The sequence below is a fragment of the Antedon mediterranea genome, chromosome 7 (genome assembly GCF_964355755.1).
Source record: "Antedon mediterranea chromosome 7, ecAntMedi1.1, whole genome shotgun sequence".
Taxonomy (NCBI): domain Eukaryota; kingdom Metazoa; phylum Echinodermata; class Crinoidea; order Comatulida; family Antedonidae; genus Antedon; species Antedon mediterranea.
In genome coordinates, this window is record NC_092676.1 from 17,962,204 (window position 1) to 17,989,872 (window position 27,669).

General features: G+C 33.3%; 1 protein-coding gene across 1 annotated transcript; it reads right to left on the reverse strand.

Annotated features, from left to right (window-relative positions):
• Positions 1 to 404: 404 nt before the first annotated feature.
• On the reverse strand, positions 405 to 27,215 carry LOC140054260 (mitogen-activated protein kinase kinase kinase 15-like). The gene is made up of 35 exons (XM_072099181.1): positions 27,000 to 27,215; positions 25,970 to 26,157; positions 25,400 to 25,475; positions 24,316 to 24,408; positions 23,505 to 23,611; positions 22,979 to 23,149; positions 22,232 to 22,344; positions 21,440 to 21,599; positions 20,942 to 21,026; positions 20,024 to 20,164; positions 19,710 to 19,751; positions 19,393 to 19,439; positions 19,069 to 19,164; positions 18,402 to 18,501; positions 17,520 to 17,653; positions 16,890 to 17,017; positions 16,349 to 16,452; positions 14,155 to 14,293; positions 13,731 to 13,792; positions 13,139 to 13,204; positions 12,679 to 12,779; positions 11,998 to 12,131; positions 11,076 to 11,166; positions 9,886 to 9,936; positions 8,588 to 8,708; positions 8,263 to 8,331; positions 7,685 to 7,763; positions 7,105 to 7,184; positions 6,638 to 6,749; positions 5,817 to 6,042; positions 5,354 to 5,446; positions 5,109 to 5,146; positions 4,552 to 4,625; positions 4,305 to 4,381; positions 405 to 3,685 (listed from the first exon to the last, which is right to left on the reverse strand). The coding sequence occupies exons 1-35, from the start codon at positions 27,129 to 27,131 to the stop codon at positions 3,583 to 3,585; spliced, it is 3,633 nt and encodes a 1,210-aa protein (XP_071955282.1). The 5' UTR covers positions 27,132 to 27,215; the 3' UTR covers positions 405 to 3,582.
• Between the last annotated feature and the right edge of the window lie 454 nt (positions 27,216 to 27,669).

Genomic DNA, 27,669 nt, shown 5'->3' on the forward strand with positions numbered 1-27,669 from the left:
CGGGTCGAAAATCGACCATTTTTCGAAAATTCCCCTGTACTAAAGTATAAGGATTTTTTTCCAAAAAATGACCAATTTTCGACCCTTTTATTTTTCGATAAAACTGGTTACTATAGCACAATTAACATGCGTAGAACCCATTAGTCGGCTCTGAGCATGTTTATTATGCTTTAGTAACCATTTATGTCAAAACTGGTTACTATAGCACAATTGACATGCGCAGAACCCATTAGTCCCTCTGCGCATGTTTATTATGCTTTAGTAACCATTTATGTCAAAACTGGTTACTACAGCACAATTGACATGCGCAGAACCCATTAGTCCCTCTGCGCATGTTTATTATGCTATGCATTTCTTATTTAATTATACATTGACGCATAATAATGGAATTTTGAATAGGTCGAAATATTTATTGTTACATCAAAAATGGAATGTATATTGATACATCTTCATCAAATCGTGTCATTTCTTTTTCCAATAAGACAATATATGTACACATACACACTAATATTACCGCATAATAATGGTATTTTCGAAACAAATATGCACAGGAGTTCTCTCGAAAATAAATAATCACTACATGAATTTTAATGGATAATGACAGCAAAGAGGCAAAATGAACCCGAAATTTAGCCATATTTCGAAATATGTCAGATTTTGACCTTTTTATTTTCTGACATAAAGTGATCAATGAATATTAGTGCATAGTAAAAGATTTTTTTTGAAATTTGAAAAAAAAAAATCCCTGTACTATTATTTCATTTTTCTTTTACATAACTTGGTATTCATATACCATACCACATTCAGATATGTAAACATTTTTAATTAAGTGTGCCACTTTTAACCCTCGACATTTTAAAACAAGCAAGTATGAAAGTTATTTTCCAGATGAAAGGTTAGTGCAGCACAAAAGAAACAATATTATATTACTACTAGGCAGTAAATCTGTTGTATTTACAAAATAAAGACATTCCATTGTTTTCTATTTGTATATACATAAAATTCTGTATCTTAATTTGATCAAATAAGCTTGAAATTATAATTAAAAATGTGATATTAATAATATAATATTGGCATGAGTCATTTATGAATTATTGGTTTATGTCCCTCATTTAGCAGAATTTATCCTTTTTTCCTTGTACAATTTACTTGTCAACATATTGATAATTACAGATTGTTCACAACACAACATTACAATATCTACCATTATATAACAATTAAATACATTCCTGTCATTTTATTGGATGATTGTGGGTCACATAGCGTGCAATAGTATACAAATAATGAATGTTTATGAGTGCAATGGTACAAATAATGGCACGAGGTGAATGATGAAAGGTTATATTAACGAGGCAAAGCCGAGTTGATATAACCTTTCATCATTCACCAAGTGCCATTATTTGTACCATTACACGAATACAAAACATTCATTATTTGTTTTATATAACATCTAGACGTTTTTTTTTCGTACACAAAAATGTTTCAAAAAGTACTATTTAACGATCGTTGAATAGTGCGTACTATTGCACGCCATGTGACCCACATTCGTCCAATCAAATGACAAGAATTTATATAGGTGTTATATAATACAAACTATTTAACCATCGTATAATAGTACCTTTTTTTTTCATTTTTATTTTGCAAGAAAAAAAAATCTTCTTAATATGAAAAACAAATCTGCGAGAATGAATGTTTTTATGTCTTTGTGATTGTATAAATAATTTCATTCTGTGAAATATGACATTATTTGTACCATCGCACTCATGAACATTCATTATTTTATATATACTGCAAAGAGAAATATTGAATTAAAGCAGAATGAATGAATACTATTTTATGTTACTTCTTAAATACACATTTGGACAGTAGAAACCCTCCATAAGGACAGCCCTATTAGGGTATTGAAAGCAAGGAGAGGCAATATGATATTATTAACACTACGGGTAACCCTATTCAGGGACACTCCTTTTAAGAGGATGCTTTGTTGGGCACCAAAAGTCCCCTTAACAGGGATTCTGCTGTAATTATTGACATGATTTTTTCACGTTTACAATCCTGGAATCATTTTTACGATTATTTTTCATAATGCCCAATAAAAGACAAAAAAAAAAATAAAAAAAGTACAGTAAAGATAATTAAAATTGTTATTACATCCAAGAATGTTACCCACACCACTCTTTATGTCTGAAATAATTCAGCTGCTGGGCTTGCAGAATCAGTTGCCCTCTGTTCTGAGGCTACTAACAATTTATGTGGGGCAACAAAAAAGTATAATGTTCGGCCCCGATGGGCAACTAATAACAAAAGATGTACTGTTTTGCACAAGTTTCAGCCACCAAGATATTGAAGGGGCAACCAAAGCTCAGACACTGGTTGTGGCAAAAAAAATCTTGATTCCGCGAGGCCTAATTCTTTTAAAAAAGATATCAATGTTACGTTTTTTAATTAAAATTGCAATACAAAAATCACATATGCTACAAAATATAAAAATATACTGCTTACTGCACATAAATAAAACAAATCATTAAAACAACATCAATACAAGGACTATGAAAATCAAATATTATATACAGTGTTATAAAAGTGTTCATGGCTTTCGATGGCAATGGCTTTGAATATATATATATCTTATTTATATATTTAGTTTTAGAATATACATATATACAGAATTGCACCAACTTCTTTCTTAAAAACAGTAGTTACGGACAAATATGGAAACTGAGAAGGGATAGTACAAGCCTCAAAGAATTTACTTATTCAACAAAAGGTTTATTTTTTATTTCTGAATATGATGTTGGTAATGTTATATGAATATAAAAGAAACAGAAAAATACATAATATACATGCATTAGTTTGAAAATACTCATTCAAACATAAAACAAAAACAAAAGTGGTCTAGTAAATCTCTAGGCAGATATACCTACATTATACTACTGTACCAACCAATACATTTAAAATAGTCAGCAAAATAGTTCATTGCTGAACCAACAGCATTATTTACCCTCACTTACCATGAATACAGGTGGCTACATTTTGTTTTTTTCTGCAAAGTACAAAGGTGTAAGAAGAGGGAGGGAATCCTGGAAGGTACAATGAAAAGGATAATTATGAATTTCTCAATAGCTGTATATCTCTTATAACTCTATCTTATATTTTGTACAATGGAAATGCAGGTGTGGGATCACATCAAATGTCAACCTTTTAAATACAATACAATTAAATAGGGCCGTTTTTCAAAAATAAATATTGTACTTAAAGTACAATAAAAAAACAAAATCGTTTTTTTTACTTTAGTAATACTGTATACTATCGTGTGACTGGCCGACTGAAAATCCAATTTTTCTTCTTTAATTTTAGATTTACAAATAAACGCACAGTGTATTTTACAGCCTTCTCGTAACGACTTCAGCTTTCTCATAACTCTTGTTACTATGTCATTCAACAGTGATATTTGTACACTAGACTTGGATCTGTGTCATAGTTTCTAGGTGGTGCCAACACACAAAAAATATATATCCTCACGGCAATTTTAAAGCAGCAAATGTGTTTGGTAATTACAAATATCACTTTGAAAATTCTTTTTCAGCATTCATCCTCTAGTCGTTGCTCCGATACTGTTTCATTATTGGTTTTCTTTGATCTGTGCTTCTTCACTTCTGCCCAAATTCTACATTGCGTACCACCACTGTAAATAAAACATTACCACAGTACAGTACAACCCTTTTTAACCAACCCCTATTAAGGGTAAACTTTCTTGTGAAACTAACAAGGGTCAATAACACTCCAACCAAACCTTATTCAGGGGACACCCATATAAGGGGACACGTTGTTGGGTCCTGAAGGTCTCCTTAATAGGGGTCAGACTGCATCTACAAGGTTGTACTGGATAAGGTACTCTTAACTGTGTCAAGCTCTGTCATAAAAAAATTTAATGACGTGTCCCCTTAATATCAGAAATGAATAATTTTTGCATACAAGGATTGTTTAAAATACGTTTTTGCATCAACACACTCCACAAGCTTGTAACACCTGCATATGGCGTGACTAAGTCGTAGGCATAAGTAGCATATCGAATGGTTGATTACAGTCGTCATATTGTGTGGTCCCCCTCCATGAAGGATCACTTTTTGAACTATGAAAACATTGGAGTCTGCCCTCTAGCCAATCTCATTCACAAAAACTTATTACTCATGACCATACAATATTTAGAATACGAATAATAAGAATATTCTTTACTCTCTGCTCACAAGCTTTTATAAAAGAGGATAGACAATTGATCTGTAACAGAACTATTCAGAACTTACCGAATTCTCAAATACCGCAAATCGTTTCTCGACATGTTTTCCAGAACATCAGTCAATGTAAATTGCTCAGACGTAATCTACCGCAAGAAATGTAAAAAAACAAACATACTCTACAAGATTTCATAAATTTAGTGTTTTATAAACATATTATAAAGTAGATAACATAGATGACGTTTCGTATTAAATTAAGTGTATGAGAATTTAATGATGCTCTCTAAGCTTCTTCAAATTAAAGACTGATATTTACCTTAGAAATACTATCAGCATCAATGTTTAACTGTTTCAACCAATCTACCAAATCACTGTCATACATATTACACTCTGAAAATATAAATATTATATATATTTTATGAACACCACAGGCACAAATTCAAATTCTGAAACACTCGGTGATATACTGAAAATTGATTTTATAATTAATTTGAAAACAATAAGATGAGGAAATATGTGAGAATGATAAAAAGTCGTCCCAACCGAGATTCAAACCCGGAACCTTCTGCTTGATAATATTATATATATTAAGGCACATTCAGACAAGTTGGAAGTAAGCTTTGAAGTAGCAATATGATAGTTGTAGTACCTCAAGTTCTTTCAACAGTAAACCAATGATTGTATTGTGTTTTGTGGTAGCATATCTACTTATAACATTTCTGTTAATTACTGTATAATAGAATACTATAGTTTATTGATTGGAAACTTGTCATGATTTCAATTAAAATAATAATTTGACCTGTAAGTGGACATACCACAACCAAAGACAACACAAAATAAATGAATACCTTTACTAAATTCAAATTACTTTACCTGCTAAATATGAAGGGGTTGATACTACACCAGGCGGTCTGTGGAAAAAATATTGATGTAAACAAAATTAATTTATTATGATTATAGTTTTATTTTTAAAATTGTCTAATGAATCTGCACATTTGTGATTTAACAGCAACTGTAAAAATACATTTTTTTTTCAAACTTCCTCACACTAAAAATGTTATACCCTTCTTCAGTCATTTTCAAGTGTAACATATTGGTGGCGTTGTTTTAAGACTTACGTAAGTACTTCAAGCAGCGACTTGTGCTCTTGTAACTGAGTCTTTATTGCTTCATTCAATCGTTTTTGTGTTTCAATTAAATCCCTGACCAAACTGGAAATTAAAAAGGAAGTGTCAAAATGTTACAGTATATTGAAAAGCCTTAAACCTTGCTTTTAAATAGACTCTTTAAAAAAATATAAAGTTTTTTTTTCTTTTGTCCACATTGCCCATCTACACCTAACCTTTAATAATCTTATTTCCATAATTTACACATACAATGAATATCATTTAAAATATAAAATCTATAAGTTGCGTTAAACATATCAAGATCAATTTCTGATCTCTTTATATCATTGTAAAGTTTATATTTTTCAATTTAACCAATTTTAAATTGGTCCAGTTTTTGCTGCCTAGAAAATGGTGTTAATTTATTCACACACTATAAAATCATATTTTTAAAAAGGTACAAAAATGTTCTTACCTTTGATACTCTGTACTTAAACTGTTATATTCTTGATTCATCATACGTGATGTTGCATTATACATTGAGCTATGAATATCAACATCTGCCTGATCGGTTGATTTACTAGAGCTCATGGTAGATACCCCTGATGTTGCACCTCCTGAATTACCACCTAGGTTACCTTCAAATTCCTCACTGTTGATACCTGATGAGTGTGTATGCTGTGCTAAATTAGCACCTAAATCTACAAAAATACATCAATCAAAAATTATTCTTTAAGCTTGGTTTCCACTAGGAGCAAAACAAAGAAGTGTACCACAAGTATTTTGACCAATCACAACGCAATGGACACCCCAACTGTCGCCTGTCATTGGTCAACTAAACTTGAGTTGCACCTTTTTCATTGGGTTGCGTGTTAGTGGGAACCAAACATAAATACAATATATACTGTAGTAACACCTAGGTAATATGAAATACTTATTTTTCTACATAAACCATTAGAAACCAAATCCCTTTTTCCAAATTTCTCCCCAAAAGACTCCTTTTCTATTATTTTCTATTACTACATATTGTATACACTGATTCAACCACTGGACATGTTGATCTTGGACTTAAGATCTGTCTACAATGTCTACACACAAAAAAGTGTGATGCACCTAAATATGGTAGTAATGTAACATCACCTTGTCCATATATGGGTATATCACATTTTTTTTGTCACATAAAGTTTGATAGTGTAGACAGAGCTTAAGATATGGTTGGTCTGGATGCAAGTGGACAAGTTTTAACAAACAATAGTAACAGCAGCTAGGATGGAACCTTTTCACCAAAAGACTAACCTGGCAATAGAATAGTAACAGCTGCTTGGACAGCACCTCTTGTGAGGTTATCTAGAGCAAACATCCAATGTGGCTTGATGTTATTCATATGCAGCTTGAGATTATCTGTCACCTAAAAAAAAGAATATAAAATTAAGTGCTAATTTTAGGAAATTTATGTGCATCAATCTATGAGAATATTAACAAATGCTTGGAGATTTTTTTCTTTTTCTTGTTTTTTAAAATTCAATCACAGCTGGTTTATCTCATGACATTATTCTGCCACTCTTCTCGGTCCTTGGCTGCCACAGAGCACATGTTGATTTTGGCCGAAATACAGATTTTTTGTTGTTGTTAAACATATTATCTTGAATTTCAATAGGCATCTGTACGGTATATACCTATTTACACCGAAAAGAATGATAACTTGAAAATTATAGGAGCTATCATGCTAACAAACAAACAAAGCAAGTAGTGGCTTTACTTACAGCATCTTGAAATAGATAGAGTGCAACATGAAGGTCATTGATAGCAGTGGGGTCAAATTCCAAGTCTTCTTTTAATTTTGCTGTAAAAAGAAATTAGCAAATTCCAACATATACAAGTATAATCAAAATAAATTCTTTATATATATTTATATATAGATATCTGCATATAAAGAAGAAGATGTCAGATTCTTGGCTCGTTTGTGGCAGCATTCTACCATGCTCACAGATTTCATCATCATAACCATTAAAAATATTACTGGGCAGTTTATAATTTGCCTGTGAAATTCGTAATGTAATATTAATGTAGATTTTTTAATAAAACCAAGTATTTTATATTTTTTGAGTACTATAACTATACAGTTACATTTTTGTTGGTCCCGCGTACTTAACAGTGCACATTAAAAAACTTGGTACACTATTCGAAAAAGAGATGGAGATCGTCTCCTGGTGTGCTGATCTGGTAAGCGCTGCACTGCCGTGAGTCCGTGGAGGGCCTAATCCGAATTTCCTCAGTTTCCAGTTAAAACTTGAGGACCAGTAATAATACATTTAACATTTCTTTAAACATTTTATACAGTACCTATTGTGGTTTGCATAATGCTAGACTCTCTGTTCTTAATCACTTGACAAAAACAGTCTACCAAAGTTCCAAAGTGCCGCTAGAAAAATAAAATTAATGTATGAAATAAAGTTTAAACTGACATATATTTAATGCTTACAAAGTCACAAGCTTTTAGACATTCTGAGTAACATAAAACAAGAACATTCAGATCCAATTATTTACACACTTGTAGTGATTTGTTTGTAAAGATTATGAGTATCCCTAATATTTCAATTCCAGATCTTTTTAGTTAACGTCCTCTACCAATAACTTCCGTTTTCTAGTAGCAGAATTGCTGGTCAGAATTCTAGGGCTCCACCAGGCAAATTTCATCTACTAAGCTAGGCCTAAAACAATCTCGTCTTCAGATAACTACCTCTCCTAGTCCATAGTGCCAGGTTAAGATCATACTTGCTTCATTTTGGAAATTACACATCCCTCAAATAAAAATCCTGGCTATGGGTTTCTTCGATTATACATTTTTTAAAAGAGACCTATCTAGTTCAATTTTCCACTTTGTGAATGTGTCTTGATAATCTTGTGACATTAAACCTTACCTTGAATAATTTAGCTTGAGATGAACTTGTTGCTGAATCTGTAAACTTCTTGTACCAATTGTTTACAATCTATAAACAAACATTCTTCATTTTTATGTACAAATATCTTAAACCACGTTTTTCTTGAAAATGATCAATTCAAATCTGTTTATAAATGACTGGAGTTTGATTTGATTTATTTTGATACCATACACAAAAAACAGATAAACCAAACAAAAAACTCAATCATTTTGTATGGCCTTTTAAATCCCTAAAAGTGGATTTACATCTTGATAGGTCCTCAAAAAAGATCATTATGTTTAATAACGTATGCCGCTTTACTTACCTGTGTATGATCATTCTCTAATATTCTAACTAACGTATCTCTTCTTTCACTGTCCTTGCGCAGCATATAAAACCCTACAGTGGAGTCTCTTTCAGGAATACCAGTTTCACTACTATCATCACTATAAATAAACGAGTATGAATAAAGCCATGATGGCAACAACAACACAAGAACATCATCATTATGGACATGGGTAACAGTTTGTTTTGGTTGAGTTTGTGATATATATATATATATATATATGTGTGCATGTTCATAATCGGTGTACCATGTCCCACATAACTGGCTCAGCATATATATTGTGCCAGTTCTGGGGTACATATAATTTCGAAACATGAGCTGCACTGACGAGATCTAATAAGATGGAAAAAGTACTGTCTGCAGATTGAATATATATATATATATTCACTTGCACTGATGAAGGGCTAGTGTTGCCCGAAAGCTCTGCTAACTCCAAAGGAAAATTACTGAAAAAAATGACAATGCTGTGGGTATCAGTGGCTGGATCTCAATGGAGATACAAAAAAAAAAGCGAAAAGCTAAATCAAAACGATAAAGTAACCAGCCAGAAAAGTTAGCAGAGCTTTGGGGCAACACTAGCCCTTCATCAGTGCAAGTATATATATATATAATATACTTATTAAGGTAAACCTAAGGATACATTAGAGCACAAGCCATTCACTATCCTTTGTAAAGGCGGCAATCTTGTTTACGAGACAAACCTATACACAAGATGTTCTACAAACACTAAGTCTGAAACAATTCTTTAGGAATGGTGTTGAAACTATCTCAAGACAAGGATGACAAGAGCTAAGTTGTTGAATGGGCAATTATGCTAATGAACTATAAAAGTCCTGTGAGAGATAATCGCACAGAGCACTGGCAGCTTTCAGTGTCTCTGTCGGCAAATCTCTAAGCATTAATATTCCGTGTCCTATAACCTTGATTGAATTGACTCTCAAAAAAGGTAAATTTAACACGGTTTGTTGATAGAGAATTGTAGTGCAAAATTGTATAAATAGAGAAATTAAAGTTGATTTTATTAACTTTTAAACCACTAAGGAGATAATTTCAAATTGATCAAACTATGTCAATTTTAACTTTAAGTTAACCTTTTTTTTAAAAATATTGAAATTATTTGTTGTGACTTCTAAGTTACTTTAGTGTAACAAAAAATGCTTTCATGTTTTCATCACTAAAGTTCATTTTATGAGAGATATTTGTTTGAATAAAATTGTTCCAATGCTGAGCTGAACTATAAATAAAACAGAATATTTAACAGGAAAGATTGTACTTACGGTGAAAGAGAATGTTGTTCTAAAAGCCCAAAAGATGGTCTCTTATGATCTCTATAAAAAACGAACATTAACTCATCATCATTTTAATATATAAATAAATAATAATAATATATAAATGAATTATTTTCTACTATAAAAGTTCATAGAATTTGGCCATAACAAAACAAACTGTGAAGGCACAAGTTCATTGAGTAATGCTTTACTCTCATTGCACGATGCTTTATTCTCACTGCGCGATGCTTCACTCTCATTGCGTGATGCTTCACTCTCATTGCGCGATGCTTCACTCTCATTGCGCGATGCTTCACTCTCATTGCGCGATGCTTCACTCTCATTGCGCGATGCTTCACTCTCATTGCGCGATGCTTCACTCTCATTGCGCGATGCTTCACTCTCATTGCGCGATGCTTCACTCTCATTGCGCGATGCTTCACACTCACTGCGCGATGCTTCACTCTCACTGCGAGATGCTTCACTCTCATTGTGCGAGATGCTTCACTCTCATTGCGTGATGCTTCACTCTCATTGCGCGATGCTTCACTCTCATTGCGTGATGCTTCACACTCATTGCGTGATGCTTCACTCTCATTGCGAGATGCTTCACTCTCATTGCGCGATGCTTCACACTCATTGCGTGATGCTTCACACTCATTGCGTGATGCTTCACACTCATTGTGCGATGCTTCACTCTCATTGTGCGAGATGCTTCACTCTCATTGTGCGAGATGCTTCACTCTCATTGCGTGATGCTTCACACTCATTGCGTGATGCTTCACTCTCATTGCGTGATGCTTCACTCTCATTGCGCGATGCTTCACTCTCATTGCGCGATGCTTCACTCTCATTGCGCGATGCTTCATTCTCATTGCGCGATGTTTCACTCTCATTGCGCGATGCTTCACTCTCACTGCGTGATGCTTCACACTCATTGCGCGACGCTTCACTCTCATTGCGTGATGCTTCACACTCATTTCGTGATGCTTCACACTCATTTCATGATGCTTCACTCTCATTGCGTGATGCTTCACTCTCATTGCGTGATGCTTCACTCTCATTGCGTGATGCTTCACTCTCATTGCGTGATGCTCCACTCTTATTGTGCGAGATGCTTCACTCTCATTGCGAGATGCTTCACACTCATTGCGAGATGCTTAACACACTATGTAAAGCAACATAAAATGCTAACTGACCTTTCCAATGGCTCAGTTGATGACGATTCATATTCAGGAATCGAAGGAGACTGTGGTCGATCAAAACTCAGTTGAATTCTAGGAGATGGTGCTGAGAAAAAAACAAACTCACTTTGTTAAAAATGTTGACAAATTTGTACTCCTGAACACACATTTAAATGTGTCAATCTTATAATACAGTTCAATACATGTATTTTGTCTAACTTATTTAGTTCAGTTACTGTATATACAGTACCATGTTTTTGATGTACAGTCTATATTTTCATAGATATTTTAAAGGCCAGGTGCGGGCAAAAAATTTCTATTGATCATACATTACAATAATTATCGATCTATAGTTTCCACTATGTTTCATAATTTTTGGGATTTTATTTGTGTTACACTAGCTTGTTGAAAATAAGCACTTTCTTATCAGTGGGGGGATAGTTCAAATTACACAGTAAAATCTCTATTCTTTTGTACACAAATGTTGTAAATAGAGAGGTATTTTAAAAAGCTATGAAAAATAAACGGTGTGGTAAAAAATATTATCAGTAAATATAGGTAATATAACTTGAATTTTACATTTCCTATATTTTTATTCAACTTCAGATTTTTATTTTCATGCTATAGCAAAAATTATCCACCGTATATCCACCATCTTTTTTCATGTACTAGGGAGTCACCAGACATGTTATTACATTAGATTAAACTACCTAACTACTGAAAAAAAGTCTTCCTGGTTTTTATGGCAGAATTTTGCCAAATTTTGTATTTGACCATATTAAGAGAAATTCATGTTTTTTCATCTTGATTTCTGTTACAAATATTTGATTTATGTACAATTAACCAGATATTATATTTAAAATTCATGCCTGTAGCCGAGCTTTAATTGTTCCGAGCTGTGGTGTACATGAGTCTTATTTTGAACTTTAAAACTTACTTGAAATGCTTCTATCCCTTTTAAATTCTGATCCGGCTTTTTGTGGGGACACTCTTGAATTCTTTCGATAGAGGAATGGATCACGAAGAAGCTGGGTAGCCGTCGCTCTCTTATCAGGATCAGATTCAAAAGTTCTTGTAAAAGAAAAGATGCAAAAGGTAAATACAATTATATTTCCTTCTTGAAATAAAACAATAACAATACGTTATTCTGACATAGCACTCAATGCACAAAGCCTCTAAGCACTTCATATTATTGGCCCGGTTATTTTTGGATCAAACCTACTCCTTTAATGTTGCAGCCCTACCAGCTACCCATTTGCACACAGTGTTTTGCCTAATGTTACAAACAATGTATTGCGTGTTGGATTCACATTCAAAACTCCAAATCCTATACACTAAGGGATCATGTCAAAATAATTCTAATGTTGTCTTTTTTGGGTATTCAGGGACTGCTTCATAAACTTCGGCATAGAAATAAAATCATATGTTATTGCAGTAAAAAATAATGGTGTTACTGTAGGTTAACTGCAGTAGAATCATTTTGACATGGTTTCTATTAAATTCCTAAAGGCAGAGTGCGGAGATGAAGAACTGATCGTATGCTTCCATTGATTATCTTGGTCTGCCTTGAATATACTCAAAAAACAAAAAAAACAAGAATGCAGTGCAGTATATTTACCTGAGAATAAATATCTGGATAATATCGGACATAGACGATGGAATTTCTGGATGTAACTTATAAAAACCAACTTTAAACATGGCTGCCTCGGGTGAACCAAGCTAAAAAGAAAATAAACTATGCATTAAGTTGCGTTATTGATTTGCATATTGTATACAAATCAACATGGTAAAACATCGTCTAAACGAACTTGAACAGGGTTTCGCACTACATAAGATTTCTATGGAATACATTTAGATATGTAGCGGACAATTGGAAAACTGTAGCATCAATAAATGAAGGAGAAAGTCCAAATTTAATTTACACAAATGAACAGGCTACTTTAAAAATAATACCTCAACAAATGGATGGAATACATTTAGATATGTAGCGGACAATTGGAAAACTGTAGCATCAATAAATGAAGGAGAAAGTCCAAATTTAATTTACACAAATGAACAGGCTACTTTAAAAATAATACCTCAACAAATGGTGGTTTACTTGTTGCCATTTCAACAATTGTGCAGCCAAGAGACCAAATATCTGCCTAGAATATAAAAGCAAAAAAAATACAATAGGTCCATAAACCTGGAAAACAAATTGGGAGGTACACAAGAACAACAAAGCAGAGGATTGATTTGCCTGTAAACTACTTGAACAATTTGGGCTAACATCCAAAAATGTTGTGATAGGATACGTTTCGACTTATTCTTTCTTTCCTAGAAACATTGTCTAGGACGTTTATTACATCAGGCCATGGCCCAAATACAACAATATAAATAATTTACAATACAATAAACTTATGTGTGTTAAAAAATGCTTTCTCTTTTTATAAGCAATGTAAATGAACAGTAGGGAAGTAACTGTTTTCTTAAATTATTTAATATCATGGACATTGTAATAAAAAATGAACCATATCTTCTACTAGATTCTTATTACAAACCTATAGTCCGATTTGGTCTGGAGACTATACTAAATGTATTGTAGATTACAGAGATTGTTTCATTATGTTTCATTGTACAAAAATATTATAATCTATTTCATAGTTTTATAAAATAATGTTATTTACTTACTGCTGCGCCATAACCACGAAGACCTTTGTCGATGACTTCAGGTGCCATGTATTGTAAAGTACCTTTAAATGTATTTAACATAGTGTAAATAAAATTACAAAATTGAGGTAGTCATACCACAGTTATGTCATTAAAAAAATTATCTGTGAGAGATAATCGCACAGAGCACTGGTAGCTTTCAGTGTCTCTGTCGGCAAATCTCTAAGCATTAATATCCCGTGTCCTATAACCTTGATTGAATTGACTCTCAAAAAAGGTAAATTTAACACGGTTTGTTGATGGAGCATTACAAGATTGTAATGTAAAATACATATATGGTACAACTACATTAACAGTGAATGCCTGAACAATTTTAAAAGCCATGATTGTAAGTTGAAATAGTCAAATTGTTTCCAAATCCAGTAAACCATTATGGGTTACTAACCTTTAAAAGAGTCTGCACTTGGATTTAAACCTGCTAACCTCTTTGACGTTCCAAAGTCTGATATTTTTAGCACCCCACTGTATGTGTTCACCAGGACATTATCCCCTTTGATGTCTCTGTGAACAATTTTTTGGTCATGCTGAAAATAGATAAAATAGTTATTATATATATATATATATATAGCAGACGGTCCGAGTTCGAGTCTCGGTTGGGGCAACTTTTTCTCATTTTCCCAGATTTCCTCATCTTTATCGTTTCAAAAATTAATTAAATAATTTTCAGTGTATCACCGGGCAGTTTGGAATTTATTTCTATGCCTGTTGTGTTTATATTGTTACGTGTGACGAGAGTCAGGTGTCACATGTCACATGCAAATGAATCAAGTCGCCGGTGGTCAAGTGGACGAATCAGAACGGAGCGTGGTGGTGCGCGGTATTTTGGAAAGCTGTGCTGGGTGTGTGACACAAAGAAGAGAGGGACTCAGGGCCAGCCAAGGACGCTTGCGTTTAGAACTGTGCTTGAGACTGGAAGCGAGGCAGGACGATAAGAATGGGGAGGTTGTGATGTGTACGGATGGCCAGGCAAACCAACCACTCGGTATCATACGTATCTATAATTGTGTTGTTATGTATTTTGTGCTTCGTGAAAGGAAATAAATGGAGCTCGTGCTCCTTGCATAATACTTTAAGTGTCGACTATTGTTTGTTCCAAGCCTCGTTGTTGCTATTTAGGTATTTCGGCCTAGGCCAAAAGTGGTCGTAACAATATATATATATATAAACACAGTAGGCAAAGAACATTAATTCTAAACCGCCCGGTGAATTAATGTTCTTTGCCTACTGTGTTTATATATATAAAAGTATCTCTTCGGAGATCACGCCTCGTGAATAAAAATACTGAAAGATGAGGGCGTATCAATTTGATCTCTGTTGCGCGTACGTACAACTGAGGACTAGTGCTGTTCCGCCGTACCACGCCGAGAATGTTAAAGAGTCGCTATCCAATCGAGTTTGAACAATACCATGAAAGCCCCAGTGGTCTAATGGTTAGGGCAACTGCATTATCAAGCAGACGGTCCGAGTTCGAGTCTCGGTTGGGGCGACTTTTTCTCATTCTCACAGATTTCCTCATCTTTATCGTTTCAAATTAATTAATTAAATTTCAGTATATTACCGGGCGGTTTAGAATTAATGTTCTTTGCCTGATTTATTTATATATATTATATATATTTTATTTTTTAATTTCATACGCAGTTAAAAGTTTCATTTGAGGCTTAAGGAGGGAGTAGAAACAGTAGTAACTCTCAGTCTATCTGACTGGCACTACGTCAGATAATATGAGATTTATGAACCTTCTGGTTCACTTTTCACAGAAAACAATGTTTTCCGTGAAAGTCATGTGTTCAAAATTGAGTCAATGAGTAGTGTGCTGTACAGTAGTAGTAAATATGTAAAAGCATAAAGCTCTGTCTACACTATCAAACTAGTTTAACAAAAAAAGTGTGGTGTTCCCTAATAGGATAGTGGTATGCCTAAATATGGTAGTGATATGACATCATCGTTGAAACACTGGTTCTCATCAGATCACCAAAGTTAAGCAACGTTGGGCCCGGTTAGAGCTTGGAGGGGATACCATCTGGGAATACCGGGCGCTGTATATGGAGCTGGGGTCCCTTTAGGCATTTGAAATCAGCACTGCTGACTGTTATGGCAGCCCCTGCATCTAGCATCTGCCTAATCAAATCCAGTTTAGTTGGTTGCATAAAAAACATCCAAATTGAACAGCAGCACGTACCAACAGGGGTCTGGCTCAGATGTATTGGCTTATGCCTCTCCTCTTGTTAAGCCTGACGGGACGAGAGACACCCTTGGTCAATGTTGGGACCAGCCAAAGGTGCTGTAAACAGTCCTGGCCTAGTCATCATTCAGGTGAATGTAAGACTATTACTGACAATGTCGTTTAAGACAAAGTCGGCCATATATATTACATCATCATGTCCATATATGGGCACATAACATATTTTGTCACATAAAGTTTGATAGTGTGAACAAGGCTTTACACAAACAGAACATAATAAGATAAATACTGTTATTCAATATGTTATTATAAGATGACCTGTTGTGATAGTAAGTTTTGAAACAATTTTTAAACTTCTTAGGTTAAATAATATATTTATATGTAAAAATGATTTTACCAGATACTCCAAGCCTTCTAGGATTTGTTTGGTATAAAAGGCAATTGTGTTTTCACTGTCCTTCAATGGCCCCCACTTTAACCTCAGCAGAGCTGATAAACTCCCTAACGACAAAGAATTTACATTATCACAATAATTATTATTAAAATCACATATTTTTATATTTTATATTTTTTTTTATATAATATAAGGAAATTACTGTACATATTGGCAAATAATAATAGGTTAATCACATGCTCGCGTATAAGCATAGAATTCTGACAAAAGACTGGCAAATCCATCATAGAATTGACTGTCAATACCAGAGTCTCTCAAAACCGGAAACTCTCCATACTTTTCTTGAGGTTCAAAAGGTCCCACATAATTGTTACCATTGAAAACACATTCTGAATACCAGACTTTCTGGAAAACTAGACATATTTGGCAAGTCCAAAGGAGAGTTGACTTTATTCACCAAATTTTATACCAACGTTCCCTGGGACTATACTTGCTCATATACAGTAATAGCTTAGTAACATTTAGATATGTATAGCTAGCATACCTCCAGGCACTTGTTCCATCAATATTTTGAATACTTTTTCTTGGCTGACAGATCCCAGATATTTAACAATATTTTTGTGACTAAGTCTTGAATGAAGTAGAATTTCCTCATGCAGTGGTTGGACATCCCTTGAAAACAAAACCAAATTGAATTATTACAACCTGTACAAATATTACAATAATTAAACATTGTAAAAACCCTTATTTCTTGTATTATATGAATGAATAACTGGTTGGGAGCAGAAATGCTACTTGACCAAACTCAGTACGGTATGATTTTAATAATTCAATTAAATAACTGTACAGTATAAGGTTTGCATGAAAATATATAGCATTTAATGTAAATACACTTAATAATTGTATGGAAAACAATGATTTGGTTTTAATAGGACACCCACTAAATTCAAAGCCACTGCAAATATATCATGTTGGTATAGCAAATTCAAGATATTGAAAAGCAGTATTGGTAGTTTTATGATATGAAAATCAGGAATCTTTTAAAAAGAACAATTTACAAATTATTTCTCATCAAAAAATATATCAAGAATTGTTTTCTATTATTTCTAACACTGGAAAAAACACCTGTACTGAATTCTAGTTTGTATATATGTTGTGTAAAATAATTTCATACCATTCATTTGTAATTGGAACTTCTTTGACAGCGATTCGCACCTTTGTGTTCATATCCTTAGCTGCATATACCACACCATATGTACCTTTTCCTAATACTACCTTTTCACCATTTTTATCATATTCATACTCAAACTACAAGATAAAAAAATAACTCTTAAAGTTTCTTCAATCCAATTGTTATCACCTTTCTGCTGAATATTCATTTTTCCCATCAGATGCTATACTGCTTTTTCTGTAGGTCTGTTTCAGGTTTGAGATTTGTTGGTAGTGTGTTATTTGGGACCTATTAGTGCTTTTCAAAGGTATTTTAATTAATTTCATACGCATTCTAACAGCAACTAACTCGCCAATTACAGGATGGATAAACTATTTTATAATTTTATCATGCTTAAAAACTAAAAGTCTTATTTGAGGCTTTAGGGAGTGGAGTTGAAGGAGTTGTGAGTTTACAACCCTGGCACTAAGTCAGGATTGAACCCTGGAACTAAGTCAGGATTGAACCCTCGAACTAGGTCAGGATTAAACCCAGGATTGGAAGGCACGCATCTTAATCACCAAGCTACAGCTATTGTGGTATAGAGTGCACACTGGTCTCCCTCTTAATTTAGTAAGGATATACTGGAGTAAAAGCTGATTGCTATATTTGTAGGTAGTTCTTCATCTTGCCTCAAAATATGTTCAAATAGTCCCAGCCTGGCTTGCCGCTAATCTACTGAAAAGGTTTTGTATTGCATCTCTCGTGGAGATTTTGGTTTGCTATTTTAAGCGGTATCTATTATTAGTTCTATCATTGTTTTAGCTGTTTTCTGTAAAATGTCTCGTTTGAATATATAATGATATTTAGAATGGGCCATGAAGAAATTCATTATCATAAGCTTACCGCCACAGGTTCAGAGTTCAAATCTGAGTCCCTTTCTGTTAAAAGATTATTCTTGTCTTCTAAATAATCATCAATTAATCTCATGATCTCATCGTGAAATCTAAAAAGAATATATATTTATGGCTTCTAAAAAAGTCAATCTTATAAACTCACAAGTATTTAATTTATGCGATATGAAGATTTATATAATGTTAAAAAAGTGGTCAAAATGCTGACAGTTCTTTTCAAATTGCTGAATTATTATAAAATAACACTTTGTTTTTGTTATATTCTTATCATTTTTGTTTCTATAATATATTAATTATACTGAAAAATAATTATATGGTTTAAGTCTACACAATACAAGTTTTATTAAGAAAAAAATGTTTATTAATGGAAATGTGTTAAAGTTATAAATAATATGTATAAAAAGAGGAATGCAGTACAAGTAGAAATTAGGAGAAAAGATGAACACAAAAACAATGGAAAATGTAACATTTTATGCAACCAGATGATAACAACAAACATTGTTAATACACTAATATGTATAGTGTACTGAAATGAAAATGTGTTTAGAGAAAAATATATTTAAAGAGATGAGATATATGCATGGAAATAAAAGTGGGATAACCCACATAAGATAATAATAAAACAAGTTCAGCAATATATAAAATCACATGTTATATACCTTTGTCTTTGATTGGACGATGAAAAAAATAATTGAAAGTCATCGGAGTTGTGTTGAACATATATAAACAAACACCTATCATCTCGTTTGTACAAGCTATCAAAACAAAATTGCAAAAACACATTTTTATTTAATTCTGTCAAAACTGACATATGCAAATTTAACTGTAGCAACATAGTGTATTTATGTAACATAAAACACTATAAATTGGACAACTTACATTTTGCTTTTAAAAGAATGCGTGTGTATTGGGCAAATTTAAAATGAGGAAAATAATTAGATAAAAAAAAAGATTTTTTAACAGATTGAAAAAAACAATCCTACCTGACACCTTTGATGGATGATATAAGGAACCTCCATTCATTAATTTTCTGAAACAATTACAATTTTTTTATTTTTTATAATTGGGTAAATATTTGAGAAAGAAATCTATGTTCAAATTAAAATGTATTGTTATTAAATACATGGTAATTGAAATTTATATTCCAAGGTTAAAAACATGATTTAAATAGTTACACGCAAATACATACAAAAAAGAATACAATATTAAAATATGTAAAAACAGTAAAAAGTTATGAGACCATATAGTGAAAGTCTATGTTGTATGACAACAGTAAATTTAATTTTCCGCCAATACTAACCTTACAATTCGTGGGTTTTGCCACATGCCATAGCCTGACAGACTGAAAAGAAAAGGAGAACATAAACTTTGTTTCACACTAGTTGAATTATTTACATGCACTGTTCAACACTGGTCTCCAATTAACAAAAAAATACAATATCTTATTGACAAGGTGCAGATTACCACAAATCTTGAATGCTTTTGGCCACAGTTTTCAAGAATACTTAAATGAGCAAATATTGCACCAGTCAGTGTGATTGAACTTTGCTTGGAAACAGAGTTATTTTCTTCTTACTAATGAATTTACCAATAAGATGAAAACAAAGACAGTACCTTTTCATCCTCTTCTTCATTAATAGTGATAAAACTTGGCTTCATGACTTTAGATGGTTCCAAAACAAGCACAGGGAATATCACTTTAGAGTTACTGTCCTTAGTTGTCTCAACAAAGAACTCCAGCCAGAAGTTAAATAACTGCAATGCAATATTAACAAATTATTGTTATGTTAAAATCCTAGGAGCCCCACACTCGAATTACAAGTACAAAATGGCATCATATACACACTTCTGTACAGGTGTAAATACTCGACAAGTCTAAAACTCTATCTACACTATCAAACTAGTTTGACAAAAAAAGTGTGATGTACCCAACTATGGTAGTGATATGCCCAAATATAGTGATATGACATCATCATGTCCAAATATGGGCACATCACATATTTTGTCACAAAAAGTTTGATAGTATAGACAGAGCTTTTAAACACAACTTATAGATTATACTCATCTCTGGTCTTTATCTAGTGTTCTAATATAGTGGTCAACTAATAATATATTTAGTGCTTATTGCACAATGCTTCACATTATTACCCCAGTCATTTTTTGGATCTAACACATATGGAAACATACTCCCATAATGCAGCTAGTAATCAGCGCAATTGTGTTCTGACTTTACCAGGAATTAGGAATACTGTATTTATACCGTTTATTGTTCAGGGGGGTTTTTAGGGGGCATTTAATCAGGGGAGGCATTTATTTATATAAATAGAAATGTGTTGTAATACAATAGTGTGTATTATATATTTTGCAGGGCGTTTATTCAAGCAAAAAATAAATGTCCTGGGGTGTTTATTCGAGGGGAGGCGTTTATTACAAATGATGTTCTATGGAAAGGTTTTTATTCGAGAAGGGTTATTCAAATAAATACGGTAGCTGAATTAATGTAATTGGAAGGTTCTTGAAAGTGCATTTTACCTCATGTTCAGGCTTAGGGTTCTCAACTGGGATTGGTATAACCTTTGTAATCATCTGAATATTGCCAAGAGTTGACTTCAAGTACCTACAACAAATATATCGAAAATTGTTTTTATCTGGATTTATATTTAGATATCTGTATACAATTCCTTATGTTAAACCAGTAGATAATAATATAACGTTTACCTCAATAGCATTGTCTCATGAATTATATTATTATTATTATTATTATCGTTGGTAAATTTGAAATAAACATTTTTTTTTGCTTTTTGTTTTCTTAAAGCCTATTTTCCATCAGTAGAATTTATTCACGCAAATCCAATGTTTCGCATAAAAAAAAAAATTAAAACGTAAAATAAATGGGGAGATCAAACCTGGTTACAACTTGTAAGTTGTCCATATATGGGCACATCACATCTTTTTGTCACATAAAGTTTGATAGTGTACTAACTAATAAAGTGATCAAGTTGCTGGTGAACTATATTGTTGCAAATTTACCATGTTGGTGGCTTCAGGTTGAACATACACTCGGCAGCTTGTACAGCTTTTGAGAAGTCTCCAGCCAAGACACTAATCTCAAAGAATGTTGCAACATCCCAGTAATCTTGCAATGACATCAGACTTCCCTTCTTACCAAGAAGCATGTTCAGTGTCACACCTATGTATGAAGACAACAAGTAAATGAAAAAAATAAAATGGGAGAAAAAACATTGATCTAAAGCATCTAGGCTTATGTCTTTTATTTCAACTTGACTCAATCATACCAATATAGAAAATTGATGGGCAATTGGCAGAACCTTGTTCAGTTAAAATTAAAAGGTAATTCTACATTCTATCTATTGCATTTAATGATTTTTCTTTTTAACAATTGTGAATTTCAATCCATGTATTAGAAATGCCACAAACATACCGTATGTATTCAAATAAATGCGGTTGTGTAATATTTTGTGTAATATGGTGTGTGTATAATAAAATAAATACCCCTAAATATAAACAAGTACAACACAATTAATATCAAAAAGTGATAAAATACAGTAAAAATTGTATCAAAATGCTTGGTAAATTGTTGATCATGGCAGTCAATGGATTTATACTACGATAGCAATGTGTTGTAATACAAAATTGTGTATATGATGCATGTCACATGTAATTTAATTATTTCGTAACGCTATTCGAGGGGGGAAGGGGGGCGGGTGTTTAGTGTTGATTCCAAATGATGTTATATGGAGGGCATTTATTTGAGGGTGGCGTTCATTCAAAGCGGTGCATTCATTTGAATAAACATGGTACCTATTTTCTGCAACTCTTGTGATTTACTGAAATCTTCACCAGACAGCACGAGTAGAGTTGCAAGATTGATGCCAGCATACTCATTGGGATGCACTTCAAAGCCTTTTCTGTACCTGCAACACACAGAAATGCAACAATTATTATTTCAACTCTTTTTAGGATTTTTTTTTGTTGGAATGTGTACAAAAAGGTGCATATTAGCTTTATAATTTTGATTTTAAATTTCCTACACATCTAACAGCGAGTACCAACTAGCCAATTACAGGATGGATAAATTATTTAATAATTTATCATGCTAAGTCTCATTTGAGGCTTAGGGAGTGAAGTTGAAAGAGCTCTGAGTTATAACCCTGGCACTAGGTCTGGATTGAACCCTGGACCTTGGAATTAGAAGGCAAGCATGTTAACCACTTAGCTATAATATGCCATCTTCTGCAAACTATTATCAATTAACAACTGATACCCAATCTATGGACAAACATCTTTTACTTCTCTGCAACCTGAATGTGTGCCAAACATGTTGGGCTATCTCAGAAAATTGGTCTAAAAATCACAATGTTCTAGTATAGCTTAAACACATCAAGAGAATTAGAAAGTGTCCTGGTGGGAATGCGTTATAAGATTAACTTAGACATGCATTCTTAATTTCTTTACGGAAACTTTAGGACATAGAAAAGACAAAGAGAACAAAAAAGAATTATAAATCTAGTGTAAAAACAAAATGAAAGAGTGTTAAAATCTATTTACCAGTGTATAGCCTTATCTCTGCTATCAGTATTTTCATACATACTTTCTGTGTACAGATCTTTGTAGATCCTTCCAGCTAAGCACAACATATCTGGAACTTGATTCTCCTTTTTCTCCAATGCTTCGTTGATGATCTTTAAAGCAGTCGCACGATCACCATTTTTGTTCCGCCTGAAAAATTTCGATAAAAAAAATTAGTAAATGATTATTTGGTATTAAAGGTCAAAGGTATTAACTGCGCGTAGCTACAAGGCACATAATGATAAGAAAAGTCGCTAATGATGTACACGCAATCTGGGGTTCTCAACAGCTACTGCTAAAAACAAACAAAAAACAAATTCAATTTTAAAAAGTAGTTTTAAAAACACCCATTAGATTTAAGGTGTTCCATTATTCACCTAAGCAGAGGACCACCAGTGACACATACTAGGCTTTATATCTGGCCTTCAAGATTACTTGTAAATTACTATCAGGCCTACATTATAAAACTGTTGAGTACCCCTGCCTTAAATAAATATAACGTTACCTGTTAAGAGCAAACACATGAAGGTGTATTATAGCTGGCTTGTCTGTAATGTTGTTATTTGACAGTTGTTCTATAGCTTTCACTAGTTTCACCATTGCATTATAATCCTAACAACCAAATAGTCAATGTTGTCAATATAATTTTTTTAAAAACCTGAATTAGATTACAACACTCATAATATATGACTCTTAGAGCCCGTTTATACAACATGCTAAATCAACACGCATCGACGTTGGTGTGTTGTATAAAACAGAAATGGATTCCGCGTAATTACTAAACCACCTGGAAAGGCTACTTGAAAAGGCTACTTGAGAACCGTCCAAATTTGGCCGGTTGGTGAGCTGAAGTAGCCTTGTTAAGTAGCCACAGTGGACAAGTTGCCCTTTATTATAGCAGCAAACGTTTGGCTGTGACTGACCTTCCTATTCATAACACGGCAGTTGACATTCATGCATGAACGGCTCAGTTTATGGGACTGACCTTCGTATGTGAAAACACGAATATACATAGGTGTGTAAAGTAAGAAGGGTGTTGTATAAACACAGCCTTAAAGTCTCGCCACAAAAGCCTACTTACCTGTAAACATATTCATTGTTAAACTTATGCCCATGTGAACGTAACGCAACGATGTAGGTGCAATGCAAGCGAGTTGACCAATCACAAGATATGGTCCATGACTGGTCAGATTATTTGCGGTGCGCTTACATCCTTGCGTTGCGTTCCCAGTGGAGACCAAGCTTCACAGGCAGCTGAAAGAAAGTTAAATTGCTCTAATGTAGGTACAGTAAGGTCAACCGGGGTGGAATCTTACCTGTATTTCTCTGTAAGATAGCAAAAGCTGATGGACAATATCACCTGTGAGCAAGAGCTGATCATCCATTCGCTTCTTTAAAACTGATAATTCCTACAAAATGATGAACAAATAATACAATTAAAAAATAACATTGATTATAAAAAATAATGCAATTTGCAATGATGCTCCTATTGAGCTGAGTTGAATAGAACTTTGAAAGGAAATATTCTGCCCATTCAACGCATACAAAACATTCATTTTTGTTCTGTATTCCTTTGTTTAAGTAATCTGCCATTCCATCTAGAATCAAATGTCACAAACTAGACCATGCTACACATGGGTGCTCAGACTTTTAATCACATTGCAAATTATTTTTATGAGTGAGATATGTTATATATGACTTATGTTTAATATTCTGTAATGTGAAAAATGGGAGGCTTCTTATCCAAATACAGTTGAATTCATACTAAGGGGACACCTTTGGGGCCCAACAAAATGTTTCAATATGCCCATATGAAGGATGTCTCCTGAATAGGGTTAGATGCAGTGTTAAAGCATGTATGCTCTCTTAATAGGAGAGTGCTCTGAATAAAGTAGATTTACTAGTAGTGTTTGTTAGCACAAATCGAAAGCGTCCTCTTCCACCCATCTTCCGAATCCCTCTTTGCGACGAATTATAGTTCCTTGAGTTTTTTACTTCAGCGAAATTGGTAGTTCAAATTGTTTTTACTTTTTGCGAAGCAAAAAATGCGCAGCAAATCAGAGCTCTGGAAATGAGTTTTGACACGTTCATGAGCACTCATTTGAATCAAACAAACGATAAGCATAAAAATCACAGCTATTCGCTCTTTGTAGTGGATTGGAAAAGGTAGCACGTTTTTTTTTCTCTGCGAAACGTTGGATGGACGCAAACAAATTGGCTTTAGGAGGAGTTCTACTGTCTATTCGTTATTTCCTATAATACAAGTGGTTTAGGTCTTTCTTATCTCCGTAATCTTTACTGTGATACAGATAGGTGTAGTTTGAAGGAAATCTTAGTGAAAGAAGATCACTCATGTTCTGTAAATAAATACATATGTGTTTAATGATATCAATATTTTACCTTGGCCAGCTGTTCACCTTTATATCTCCTTCTTGCTTCTCTAATACCTTTAAGTAAAAGCTCCTTTGCACATTCTCTATAGAATAAAATTTTTTTTTTTAAATAATTCGTATTGTATGAAATATTATAATAGACATAATTTGGGTATTAGGCATATTGAAATTTCATTTTCAAAGGTCCATGCTAAATCTGTTGTACTATAACCAGACAAAAATCCTGAAGAAATGTATGAAAAGTTGAAGTAAGTATAACAACTTTAGGAATCTCAAATGCACCACCATTTGAACTATAGTGACCTAATTGATTTCAAGTATAAATTAAACCACTTTATGATTTGATCTATTTTAAACAGTCTCCAAACCACTATAAACATGTCTATTGTTTGTCTTTGCTAGCATAATTGACATTGAGCCACTCAACCCAACTTAGGAATGGTAAATTTAATGTACAGAATAGTTATAAAAATAATGTGTTAGCTTCTGTATTCAATCACCGTAGCAATTTGTTTAAGACGCAATTGTACAGACTTTTTACATTACTACACAAAAATAAACATGAATACATTTTTACCTGTTTGTTACTTGCATTTCTTCGTAAACAGATTTTAAACGACTATACAATGGTGGGCAAATCTTTGATAATGAATCACCTGATCCTTTGACAGGTTTGAAGACACAGGCCATATCACACACATAACACTGGCCATCAGGGTCAAGCTTGTAAGGGAAGAAGTGGTAGCCAGATTCCAAACATGAATTCTGTAAATAGAAACAAATTAAAAATGATAATATATAATAAAGAGAGAAAGAGTTGGAAGAGGAAGGCTTACAGAAACATAGTACTTTTTAGGCCAAAGCTATGGGCGATTAGTGGTGTGGGTGGCTAAATCCGCACCTGAAAGCAATATGTGGATCACTTTCCATGTGGAATTCTGGGCCAACCTGCAAAAAGTCCAGTCTTGTTCATTTAACCTTGGGTGTGATATCTATACATTCATTTGCATGGTTATTAGGAAATGTTTACCCTTTTTCTTAATTTCTAATACAACCTGTTGTTACAGTGTTATTTCTTTTATGATGAAAAATAAAAAAAAAATTTTCATTTAAAAGTGCCCTCTATTGTGTTGGACTCATTGTACTATGATGGATTAAAATAATAGAATTTGAAATTGTTAAAGATGTATTGTCCCCCAAAAAATTAAATCAGACTTTGAATATTTTATAGTTTAATAAAGTTAATCACTTCCATAGGAAAAAACACAAAAAATAATGTTTTAACTTATAAAACGAAAAAATAAATAGTTAAATTCAACCAAAAACCCATTAGCTGGCAGCTATTTTTTGCTTTAAATGACAGTTTTTTTCAGGTAAATACATTTTTTCAAACTAATTATTGTCAAAGTGGATTATTATATGTTACATTAAAATGGCATATTCAACAAAAACTTTGTTACCAAGTATTTTTTCAGGGGGACAATAAATCTGTAAACAATCCATAGAGGTTCTATACCAGTACTATAGCTAAAATGAAAATATCAATATTTAATGTAGTAATACATTAAAATATAACACAAAACAATAAATCAACTTAGTCAACTTACTGTCAACGATGTTACAGTTTCAGGGTCGGAATCATTTTTATCATGGTACAAAACAATATTCTCATTTTTTCCAAAGCTTTCTCGCACTCCGAGATGATAAAATAAAGTTGCCTGTTGAGTTTTTATGGACATGTCCACGATAACCAGATCAGCATCATAAAATATGTCTAACACGCTCGTCTGTCCAAAATCTAGGTGCTGAAAGGCCACTCGCTTCAGGTCAATGTCCGCATTATGAGTTTTTAATTTTTCAACATTTTCAAACGCTTTTTGACAAGCTTCAGTATTATTACTGAATATGCAAGCCACTCTCATATTGAATGTTTTGTTTTAATGTTTGATAGTTTAATTCATTTGATGTCTAAATGCTGCACATTCTAAAAACAAAATATAAGAAATTAGATAGAATAGGTAAACTGGATCAATTGCTGTTGAGTGAATACAGGGCTTCCCCTTTCCCTACAACGAAATCCCTACACAAATAGGCCTACCATTAATTAATATATATTAGGCTTAGATAGTATCAAATTTAGGCCTACACTCACTTCCCCACCCCTCTTGGCCTGTCACACCAAAATCAGTCCGGGCCAAAATCGGTCCGGCGGACCAGTTTTGGCTGCCAAAATCAGTCCGGGGGACCATTTATGGCTGCCAAAACCTGTCCGGCCGG

Excerpts from the sequence above, each read along its gene's own strand:
- LOC140054260 (XM_072099181.1), bottom strand. The coding sequence starts at position 27,131 with ATGTCCATAAAAACTCAACAGGCAACTTTATTTTATCATCTCGGAGTG. Across the intron at positions 7,185-7,684 it reads CATTATGCAAACCACAATAG|CAAAATTAAAAGAAGACTTG; the intron begins GTACTGTATAAA and ends TTCTTTTTACAG. Across the intron at positions 5,147-5,353 it reads TCGCTGCTTGAAGTACTTAC|ACCGCCTGGTGTAGTATCAA; the intron begins GTAAGTCTTAAA and ends TTTTTTCCACAG.